We start from the raw sequence: 12,256 nt of genomic DNA, 5'->3' as shown, positions 1-12,256 counted from the left end.
CGTTCACTGAGAGCCCTCTCTTTGCCAACCGTGCCTACTCAAGAGCCAAGTCGTATGACAAAATCGAACTGGAACCGGAAGAGCCACTGGGCTCTGCCCCAGAAGACGTATAGACTCCAGAAACCGAAGAGGAGAACTGACCAGAAGGCACCAAAGATCAGCGCACCTAGATCTGCGAGGCCAATCCAACTTCATCAAAGTCACCCAGCCTCTGTATGTCTCGATCCTCTGACTGAGACGGCCTAGAAAGGCCGTCATTATCCCAACTGCAGAGGACTTAAATACAAATCGATATATGCATCCAGCTTTTCTTACATCTGCACGCAATTGTGGAATGCACTACCGAATACCATAACCTGTTAACCTTCCGGAAGCTACTAAAGACAAATCTATTCAAAGAGACTTATAACAAAAATCCTTCACAAAAGACTTGATATCTAAAATGCATTAGAATAACCAAAATGTTTTCATCAATCTGGTTACTTTATTTCACATCATTGTTATTGAACGTTTTTATCTTGTTCTATTCTTATGCACCTGCTACGAATTATTCACTTTATCCCTCCTATTCGTTACTTAATTTTTGCATCTAATTTCTTTGATATTTTCATTTATTGTCATTGTAGTATCTATCTGTATTATTACTCCGTTAATGGTGATCAGCATTGCGGCATAATGTAAGAGACATTGAGCCTGCAAATAGGTGGGAAAATGTGGGATACAAATGCAGCAAATAAATAAATAAATAGAGGAACGACCTAGAGCAGATCAGTCGGCCAAGGCCAAAGGAAAGGATCTACCCACTGAGCTTTGGGGTCTTCTCATCGTCTGAAGCCTAAAGGAAGCTTCGCATTGAGCACGAAAGCAAAAAGATCTATCGTCGGAAGTTCCTAATGCTCTACCACTGCTTGAAACGCTACGATGCTGAGAGTCCACTCTCCAGGATCCAGCATTTTTCAACTGCCTAAATGTTCTGAACGCCCACCACATGGGCCACAGAATGAGCCACACAATGCAATTCTTCCTAATGCAGTAGCTCCACTGTCACCTGCTTGAACTGATGACACCTCATCCACCCTTGCCAATGGATACATATTCCACCACTGTGGCACAGTCTGACATGATATGGACAAGGTTGATCGAACAAGCGGTCTCCAGTCGAAAACAGAGACCGTGAGCATACTGCTCCTGACAGTGAGCTCCCAAGCCATCATGGAACCCAGGACCTGAAGATAATCCCTTTCTTTGCAGCCTTGAGGACTGCAACATCAGATGAAATTGAGACTGCAACTTGAGAATATAGACTGGGGGAAGAAGAAGAATCCAACCCAGACGAGTATCAAAACACCCCCTAGGTACCCGAGTGACTGGGATGACAGTAGACGATTCTGCTGTGAGTTGAGTACCCAACCTAGGGACTGCAAAAGGAGTATCGCTCGGTCTGTGGCCTGACCAGTCTCGATAGACTTAGTTCTGAATAGCCAATCGTCCAGCTAAGGATGAAATAAGATGCCCTCTGATCTGAGAGCCACCTCCACACCTTCCACGACCTTGGTAAACATACAAGGGGCAGTCACCAGCCTGAAAGGCAGCGCCTGAAACTGAAAGTGCTTGACCCAGACCGCAAAACGGAAAAAACGTTGAAACGTGGCCCGTAATAGAAAACGAAGATAGGCCTCTGCCAGAACCAGCGTAGTCAAAAAAGCCTCCAGTTGGACTGTTGTACCAAGTGCGCTAAGCAAGAAACATGTGAATTGGCACTTGTTAACTGTTTCAGCACGATCAGGAAGCTTTTATAGAGGTGACATGGAGGATGGCTTACACTAATTCACATTAACTCCATGCTTTATTACTGAGAGGGAATTAAGCGGGACTTGGGCACAGAAAGAGCATAAACTGCAAACTAAAGTTAGCACCCGAAAAGTACGGCTGTCTAACCGACATCTTTGTAGGTAGGCAGGTTCCCTTAGCACTGCCTCAATGACAGGTGCTGAATTGCATCCATGCTAATTGCAACCAGATGTGTGCCCACTAGTGCCGTCTTCAGCGCCACAATTGTTGAGAACATGCTGGGCCCACTTCCAATAACTACTTCTGAGCCCTGTAGACTGCAGCTAGGTGTATAAAAGATAAGGAAATTTTGCCCAAGAAAAGCATAAAATCATCTATTGATAATTTTTTTTAAATAAAAAACAGAGACGCACATCCATCTGGAAGTTAAGTCTGCATCCAACAATCCTTCCAAAGGCCATACACACAGCATTGAGTTTAGACCATCTCCATATTTATTTTAAATCAAGCCAGGGCATGCCTTAGGAAGATCAGCTTCAGTCCCATCCAGACTGAGAAATGTAGGATGTGCTCACATTCAGCAATCAATAGCCTGCACTTGAAAGCCCGAGAGCCATTCACAGCCCTGCCAGCTGAGGAATGCAGACATCAGCTCACTCTCCGATGCAACTCATGCAATGTAATAATTTGATCACATCTGTTCTCTTATGGTATATACTGGTTTCAAAAATGTCCTAATCAAAATATCCAGAAAAGGAATTTCTTTTGCATCATAATTAATCTGAAATCTTTTTTAGGGTGGGAGGGGGTTGGTGACCACTGGGGGAGTAAGGGGAGGTCATCCCCGATTCCCTCCGGTGGTCATCTGGTCAGTTCGGGCATCTTTTCACGGCTTGGTCGCAAGAAAGAAATGGACCAAGTAAAGTCGGCCAAGTGCTCGTCAGGGACGCCCTTCTTTTTTCCATTATTGACCGAGGACGCCCCATCTCCTAATCACGCCCCAGTTCCACCTTCGCTATGGTGCCGACACGCCCCCGCGATGGGAAGCAATTGAGGACGCCAAAAATCGGCTTTTGATTATGCCAATTTGGCCAACCCTGAGAGAAGGATGCCCATCTCCCGATTTGTGTCGGAAGATGGTCGCCCTTCTCTTTCGAAAACAGCTGACTTTAAAAGTGACTAGTAAAAAAGCTGCTGCCATGTTTGACGACAAGACAACCGCGGCACACAATGGCTTGGCAGTAAAAATGATAATTGTTAAATCTATTACTTATGAGAGTTTTGAGTTTGAACATCATGCTTTTGATTCTAATAATATATTTTTTCATGCAGGGGGGTTGATCCTTGATAAAGCCACGAGTCGACGAAACATAATTCACGCCAGGTGCTAATAACCCTCTACAGACGATACAACAAGCTTATGTTCATTAGTTTTACACAAATAATATTGATGAAAATATTGAAGAATGTGAAGATTCTCAGAAAAATCCATATATATAAAAAAAGCTATTATGGACCACTTGTAGGGATGGCAGAGATACTTATATGATTCAGAACACTGCTAAACAGTTATCCTGGACTCGTGTCTAGGGGTGTACCTCTGAAGCTCACTACTAAGCTAACCGTGCTAGCTGTGCTAGAAAATGAACAATATCACACAAGTATTACCCAACTCACAAAGGTTTCCTTGATTTCATTTATAATCAAAGGTATTTAAAGATATTTATTACATTGTATAGGATCCTTCAGATTCTCCTATCACCACCACACAGGCTAATATTGTGAGCCAGGCACTTTTATGGTGGGTAGGTATTCCTCATTTGATCCACAAATTTTAATACCAATTAATACCAGTTAAATCAATATTTTTTTCTTTCTGTTTCTTTTACTTAAACATAAGCACTTAGCTTCTATCTGTAGCGTCACCCAGGACTCCTTCATCAAGGTACTTTAAAAAATGCTGTTCATTCATCTCGGAGATCTCATACCGACATGAATTCACGTTTCGCAACTAGTGCTGTTTCAAGGTATATCTCCTCCAAATAACGCGGAGAAAGTTCCCCACTTCCTTATCCATATCTTTTTTTTTTTTTGGCATAGATGGAATATATATTATCATTTGTTAGGTAAAGAAAAATATATATAAATAGTTCTGAAGCAGAGTGCCAAGCAAAATACAAAAATAACTGGCTATACAATTAGATTATCACCAAAATATATAATACAATCTGATTATCCTACTGCACTAACTAAAGGAGTGATTACACAACCCAGTACAATCCTGAATTCCTAATAATTCTTATAAGAACGTATTACACGTCTTATGCAAAATACATGTGTAGAATGTGTGTACGTTTTGGAAGCTTGCCAGGTGCCCTTGGCCTGGATTGGCCGCTGTCGTGGACAGGACGCTGGGCTCAATGGACCCTTGGTCTTTTCCCAGTGTGGCATTACTTATGTACTTAGCTGAATACACAGACCAAAATTCCTTCCGTAAACCTATCTGTCTCAGACAACTAAGGACTAATTATCCCCAACCATAGGTAATATATCCTGATATCTCAACTTGCTGTCTGACACAGACTCCCAGTGGTAGAGAAGTAGAATCCCTCAGAGTCTCGAGCTGAAAACCTCAGCGAGTCTCCCAGTCCAGGAATAGGTCCGAGACTTGAAATCTGGATGCAAATGGTACAGTCTTAGATAAAGCCTGAGGTTGAAGCTGTGCAGGCCTTGTCAGTTGGTTACAAGGCACTCAGTTCACTGGTGTAAGGAAAATCAGTCTCTTGCTCTCTTTAGAGCTTTTTATCCACCTGCAAATTCTCCGGTGTTTTCTCTCTTCTTCTCCCAACTCTTCCTCCTCTCCTTCCAACTCTAACTTTCTTCCGTCCAAACCTTTGGTATCCAAGCGTCAGATGATACCTGTGGACCAATCACAGACGAGGACATATGTCCAGCCAGATTCATAGTCATGAAGAAGCCTTTGTTATAACAAAAGAGAGGGAACGAAGTACAAACTAAAGTCCAAACAAAACAAAAAAAAAAACAGCACCACGGGCCTTTAAAAATGGAACACAGTTCTTTAATGAATGAGCCTTGACAAAAAGACCCAACACGGGCCGTGTTTCGGTGACTAGCACCTGCGTCAGGGGTCGCAGTAATGACGTGGAAAACTTGGGGAATAACTCAAATATATTCCTCTACAATATATTATTCCTTACCCCACGTCTCATATAGTAAAAGCTACAAAGCACCAAGGTACTTTCACTTTCTGTATCCAAATATATTCGAGTTATTCCCCAAGTTTTCCACGTCATTACTGTGACCCCTGACGCAGGTGCTAGTCACCGAAACACGGCCCGTGTCGGGTCTTTTTGTCAAGGCTCATTCATTAAAGAACCGTGTTCCATTTTTAAAGGCCCGTGGTGCTGTTTTTTTTTGGTTTGAAGCCTTTGTTATAACCATGAAGTGGTTATCAATGGCATGCAAACTCCTTGCCTGATTCCATTCTTTTAGAGCCATGGGTGTTTTTCTCCTCCAAGCTTTCCAGGGAGATAACGGGGCGAGTTTGCAACAAAGAATATGTCCTTGGATGAAGTAATCTTGCAAAGCTCAGCAGTACTTTTCCTTTGCATGAAAGCTGGATTCTAATAGCTATTCAGGTCACAGGCTGTAGAATCCATATTGTTATAAGAATGGTTCAGGCTTGTATAGGCCAAGACCAGCAAAGGTGAGTTCTTTTGGAGGGCGGTGTTAAAAAATGACCGGCCCCAGGTGTCAACTACCCTAGGTACGCCACTGATAGTACCCGAGAGGGCGTTTGCAGACTCCGGTGTGAACAAATACAAAGTGATGTTGTGGTAAGATAAAGTTCATGTGGCACAGCCACATTAGGGCATCGTATAACGGAAGAGTTGTGGTACGTCCATTACATACTTCAGTTTTGTTGTGTTGCAGCTATCGGGCCGGGTATACCTTTTTAAACAGGTTAGTTTTTAGTGTTTTCCGGACGTTTAGGTGATCGTACGTAGTTTTCAAGGCTTTTGGTAATGCATTCCACAGTTGTGTGCTAATGTAGGAAAAACTGGACGCGTAAGTTGATTTGTATTTGAGTCCTTTGCAGCTTGGGTAGTGCAGATTTAGGTATGTTCGTGTTGATTCGGATGTGTTTTTAGTTGGTAGGTCGATCAAGACTATTAGCAGGGTGGTGAGCCATTGCCTACCCACACATCTTTTTGTCATATTAAAATAGCAAATAGTGCTTGTTATTATGTCTGTGAAATTTAATGCAAGCTAATAGCTTTAGCTTTGCCATTTACTGCTATATTAGTAATGACTTAGAAAATAAGTACATAAGTACATAAGTACATAAGTAGTGCCATACTGGGAAAGACCAAAGGTCCATCTAGCCCAGCATCCTGTCACCGACAGTGGCCAATCCAGGTCAAGGGCACCTGGCACGCTCCCCAAACGTAAAAACATTCCAGACAAGTTATACCTAAAAATGCGGAATTTTTCCATTTAATAGCGGTCTATGGACTTGTCCTTTAGGAATCTATCTAACCCCTTTTTAAACTCCGTCAAGCTAACCGCCCGTACCACGTTCTCCGGCAACGAATTCCAGAGTCTAATTACACGTTGGGTGAAGAAAAATTTTCTCCGATTCGTTTTAAATTTACCACACTGTAGCTTCAACTCATGCCCTCTAGTCCTAGTATTTTTGGATAGCGTGAACAGTCGCTTCACATCCACCCGATCCATTCCACTCATTATTTTATACACTTCTATCATATCTCCCCTCAGCCGTCTCTTCTCCAAGCTGAAAAGCCCTAGCCTTCTCAGCCTCTCTTCATAGGAAAGTCGTCCCATCCCCACTATCATTTTCGTCGCCCTTCGCTGTACCTTTTCCAATTCTACTATATCTTTTTTGAGATACGGAGACCAGTAATTCAGCTTATTAGCAATTCAAAAATAGGAAAACTTTACACCCAAAGGGCCCTGTTTACTAAGGTGCGCTAGCGTTTTTAGTGTGCACAAAATTAGCACTCGCTAACTGTGTAGGCAGGCCATTCTGCTTATTTTCGAACGAGAAGGCCGGCCATCTTCTGACACACATTGGGAGATGGCCAGCCATCTCCTAAACCTGGCCAAATTGGTATAATCGAAAGCCGATTTTGGCCGGCTTCAACTGCTTTCCGTCGTGGGGCCGGCCAAAGTTCAAAGGGGCATGTCGGCAGTGTACCGAAGGCGGGACAGGGGCGTGGTTAAGAGATGGCCGGCTTCGGCCGATAATGGAAAAAAAAAAGCCAGCCCTGACGAGCATTTGGCCGACTTCACTTGGTTCCTTTTTGTTCACGACCAAGCATCAAAAAGGTGCCCCAACTGACCAGATGACCACTGGAGGGAATCGGGGATGACCTCCCCTTACTCCCCCAGTGGTCACCAACCCCCTCCCACCCTAAAAAAAAAATTAAAAAATTATTTTTTTGCCAGCCATGACAGCAGTTTGCAGGTCCCTGGAGCAGTTTTAGTGGGTGCAGTGGACTTCAGGCAAGTGGACCCAGGCCCACCCCCCCCTACCTGTTACACTTGTGCTGGTAAATGTGAGCCCTCCAAAACCCACCCGAAACCCACTGTACCCATTTGTAGGTGAACCCACTGTACCCATTTGTAGGTGCCCCCCTTCGCCCCTTAGGGCTATGGTAGCGGTGTACAGTTGTGGGGAGTGGGTTTTGGGGGGCTCAGCTCACACTGCAGTGCCCCCTAGGGTGCCTGGTTGGTGTCCTGGCATTTGAGGGGGACCAGTGCACTGCAAATGCTGGCTCCTCCCACGACCAAATGCCTTGGATTTGGCTGGGTTTGAGATGGCCGGCCTCGGTTTCCATTATCAGCAAAAACCGAGGCCGGCCATCTCTAAGTCCGGCGATCTCAACATTTCAGTTGACCAAAATGTTGAGATTTGGCCGGCCCCGACCGTATTATCGAAACGAAAGATGGGCGCCCATCTTGTTCGATAATACGGTTGGCTCCGCCCCTTCTTGGGGCCGTCCCCAGAGATGGCCGCCCTTATAGATGGGTGCCCCCGTTCGATTATGGCCCTCCATAGGAATATTATAGGCGCCTACGCAGATAGCACGTGCTAATGGTTAGCGCAGGCTAAAAACACTAGCACACCTCTAGCGCGGCTTTGTAAATGGGGCCCAAAGTTTCACAAAACAAAACATTTTGCAAAATGTAATTTCACCTCTGGAGATTATTCAAATAGGTCATTTTCCCATTCTATGCCTGTGGAAGGAAAAGCTTTATTGAATAGAAGCCCAAGGCTTTTAAACATAGCTATTAATTGCTTTGTATTGCAAACTTCTCCTTTTGACCTACAAGTGCATCCACATTCCGCAGCTCCTCAGTACCTTTCCGCTCTCATCTCTCCCTACACTCCTCCCCGTGAACTCCGTTCGCTGGGTAAATGTCTCCTGTCGTCCCCCTTCTCTCCCACTGCTAACTCCCGGCTCCGTTCCTTCTATCTCGCTGCTCCCTATGCCTGGAATAGACTCCCTGAGCCAGTACGTCAGGCTCAGTCTCTGGCTGTCTTCAAGTCTAGGCTTAAAGCCCACCTCTTTGCTACTGCTTTCGACTCCTAACCATGACTCTCTTACTCAACACCCTCACTTATCACCCCTACCACTGCAATTTCCCCACCCCCTAGCTGTCTGTTTGTCTGTCCAATTTAGATTGTAAGCTCTGTTGAGCAGGGACTGTCTTTTCATGTTCATTTGTACAGCGCTGCGTAAATCTAGTAGCGCTATAGAAACGTTTAATAGTAGTAGTAGTAGTAGTAGTAATGGTACCTGGTAGCCCATAATACTCCCGCTGCAGTCAGATAGCTTTTTCCACCTGATCTCCTTGCTCGTTTTACTCCATGAATCAATTTCAGGTTTTTCTGGCACTAGGAGAAAAGGAAATCACAGTGCAATGAGGGGGGTTTAGGATATGGGCTGCCACTGGTAGCAGATGGGAAGAAGCGTTCTCTAACAAGTGTAAAGGAGCATGAGAAGCACTTGTGTATTGCGGCATTTGTTATTTTCTGCATACATTACATCCAGGGCTTTTTTTGAGGGGGTACTCGGGGGTACTGAGTACCGGCACCTTTTCCATTGTCTGCTAAAATTGACCCATGGACCCCAAGTTTTAATGAAAGAGCTCAGATGCTACACACCAATTCTGCGTTTCCATAGCTTCTGTGACTGGTTGCAGGGGGCCTGGCTATTGTGGGGTGGGTCCCTCAGTGATTACCCCCACCCCTGAAGGGTGGTCTAGCATTTGAATACTGGCACCTTTTCCATTGTCTGCTAAAATCGACCCATGGTCCCCAAGTTTTAATGAAAAAGCTCAGGCTCTACACACCAATTCTGCCTTGTCATAGATTCTGTGACTGGTTGCAGGGGGCCTGGCTATTGTGGGGAGGGTCCCTCAGTGATCATCCCACCCCTGAAGGGTGGCCTAACATTTGAGTACCGGCACCTTTTCCATTGCTAAAATCGACCCATGGACCCCAAGTTTTAATGAAAGAGCTCAGGCTCTACACATCAATTCTGCCTTGTCATAAGGTTCTGTGACTGGTTGCAGGGGGCCTGGCTATTGTGGGGTGGGTCCCTTAGTGATCATCTCGCCCCTGAAGGGTGGCCTAGCATTTCAATACTGGCACCTTTTCCATTGTCTGCTAAAATCGACCCATGGTCCCCAAGTTTTAATGAAAAAGCTCAGGCTCTACACACCAATTCTGCCTTGTCATAGATTCTGTGACTGGTTGCAGGGGGCCTGGCTATTGTGGGGTGGGTCCCTTAGTGATCATCTCGCCCCTGAAGGGTGGCCTAGCATTTCAATACTGGCACCTTTTCCATTGTCTGCTAAAATCGACCCCATGGTCCCCAAGTTTTAATGAAAAAGCTCAGGCTCTACACACCAATTCTGCCTTGTCATAGATTCTGTGACTGGTTGCAGGGGGCCTGGCTATTGTGGGGTGGGTCCCTTAGTGATCATCTCGCCCCTGAAGGGTGGCCTAGCATTTCAATACTGGCACCTTTTCCATTGTCTGCTAAAATCGACCCATGGTCCCCAAGTTTTAATGAAAAAGCTCAGGCTCTACACACCAATTCTGCCTTGTCATAGATTCTGTGACTGGTTGCAGGGGGCCTGGCTATTGTGGGGAGGGTCCCTCAGTGATCACCCCACCCCTGAAGGGTGGTCTAGCATTTGAGTATGGGCACCTCTTTTGCTAGAACGCATTGGATAAAAGGGACCCATGTGTAGGTGATCAGGCCATTGTGACATCACTGATGAGGTTGGCTGTTAACCATTGGTGGAATGAGGCATTATTACATCACATTATCAAAAGTGAGCCAAGTATAGAGCAATCAAGCTAATTACAAGTTAACAGTAAAATAACATGTCTTAACAATAGCTCATGTTGATAAGCCCCCTAAATGAAAGAAAAAAGAAATGCCTGCAGAAATCAAAATCACTACTACATGTGATAAAAGCAGGGCTTTTTTGGAGGGGGTACTTGGGGGTACTGAGTACCGGCACCTTTTCCATCGTCTGCTAAAATTGACTCATGGACCCCAAGTTTTAATGAAAGAGCTCAGGCGCTACACACCAATTCTGCGTTTCCATAGCTTCTGTGACTGGTTGCAGGGGGCCTGGCTATTGTGGGGAGGGTCCCTCAGTGATCACCCCACCCCTGAAGGGTGGTCTAGCATTTGAGTATGGGCACCTCTTTTGCTAGAACGCATTGGATAAAAGGGACCCATGTGTAGGTGATCAGGCCATTGTGACATCACTGATGAGGTTGGCTGTTAACCATTGGTGGAATGAGGCATTATTACATCACATTATCAAAAGTGAGCCAAGTATAGAGCAATCAAGCTAATTACAAGTTAACAGTAAAATAACATGTCTTAACAATAGCTCATGTTGATAAGCCCCCTAAATGAAAGAAAAAAGAAATGCCTGCAGAAATCAAAATCACTACTACATGTGATAAAAGCAGGGCTTTTTTGGAGGGGGTACTTGGGGGTACTGAGTACCGGCACCTTTTCCATCGTCTGCTAAAATTGACTCATGGACCCCAAGTTTTAATGAAAGAGCTCAGGCGCTACACACCAATTCTGCGTTTCCATAGCTTCTGTGACTGGTTGCAGGGGGCCTGGCTATTGTGGGGAGGGTCCCTCAGTGATCACCCCACCCCTGAAGGGTGGTCTAGCATTTGAGTATGGGCACCTCTTTTGCTAGAACGCATTGGATAAAAGGGACCCATGTGTAGGTGATCAGGCCATTGTGACATCACTGATGAGGTTGGCTGTTAACCATTGGTGGAATGAGGCATTATTACATCACATTATCAAAAGTGAGCCAAGTATAGAGCAATCAAGCTAATTACAAGTTAACAGTAAAATAACATGTCTTAACAATAGCTCATGTTGATAAGCCCCCTAAATGAAAGAAAAAAGAAATGCCTGCAGAAATCAAAATCACTACTACATGTGATAAAAGCAGGGCTTTTTTGGAGGGGGTACTTGGGGGTACTGAGTACCGGCACCTTTTCCATCGTCTGCTAAAATTGACTCATGGACCCCAAGTTTTAATGAAAGAGCTCAGGCGCTACACACCAATTCTGCGTTTCCATAGCTTCTGTGACTGGTTGCAGGGGGCCTGGCTATTGTGGGGTGGGTTCCTCAGTGATCACCCCACCCCTGAAGAGTGGCCTTAGCATTTGAGTACCGGCACCTTTTTTACTAGAAAAAAACACACTGATTACATCCCAACATTTGCCATGAAATCTCACAGTTAAATGCACTTATGTCTGCACATGTTGTCCATTAGATTGTAAGCTCCTTTGAGCAGGGACCGTCCTTCTTTGTCAAACTGTACAGCGCTGCGTAACCCTAGTAGCGCTTTAGAAATGTTAAGTAGTAGTAGTAATATGTAACCAATACCATTCAAAGAGAAATGTAGTCAAAGATTTTCATTCCGGCCTAGATATGCTCAGAATTAGGTCAAAGACCAGGGGGTCTTTTTACTAAAGCTTTGCTTGAGTTATCTGCAGCAGGGACCATTTTATTCCTATGGGCTCTACTGCAAATAACTCCAGCTAAGCTTTAGTAAAAGACCCCTTCAGTCTTCATTTGTAAGTTATTTACTGTTAGGCTGGGAGAACTACAGCCCAAACCACAGTAGAGATAATGTCTTAGTGCTACTTTCTTGACAGATAAGGTAGTGATACCCACTTCCAGGCTTGCAAAGTACTGCAGGTAGAAATAAACGGATAATAATGCAGAAGCAGGTACTCACAGTTGGGACTAGAGTTAACTCCATTCCATATATCCAGCACGGATGTACAGTAGATCTGCTCCTTCAGTAAACAAACCACACACTTGAAACCAGTGTAGTGGGCTAGGAGAATACTCCT

At 44.7% G+C, this 12,256-nt stretch overlaps 1 protein-coding gene across 1 annotated transcript in view; it reads right to left on the bottom strand.

Moving 5' to 3' along the window:
- LOC115462755 (receptor-type tyrosine-protein phosphatase kappa-like) overlaps positions 1-12,256 on the bottom strand; it is a 230,236-nt gene that overhangs the window by 120,990 nt on the left and 96,990 nt on the right. The window contains exon 7 of the mRNA XM_030192735.1: positions 8,637-8,734. Within this exon, the coding sequence (XP_030048595.1) occupies positions 8,637-8,734 (98 nt within the window). The remainder of the gene's footprint in view (positions 1-8,636; positions 8,735-12,256) is intronic.

This window comes from Microcaecilia unicolor, chromosome 2, assembly GCF_901765095.1.
Source record: "Microcaecilia unicolor chromosome 2, aMicUni1.1, whole genome shotgun sequence".
NCBI classification, from domain to species: domain Eukaryota; kingdom Metazoa; phylum Chordata; class Amphibia; order Gymnophiona; family Siphonopidae; genus Microcaecilia; species Microcaecilia unicolor.
The sequence above is the reverse complement of the archived record's forward strand: the minus strand, read 5'-3'. Positions and strand labels throughout refer to the sequence as shown.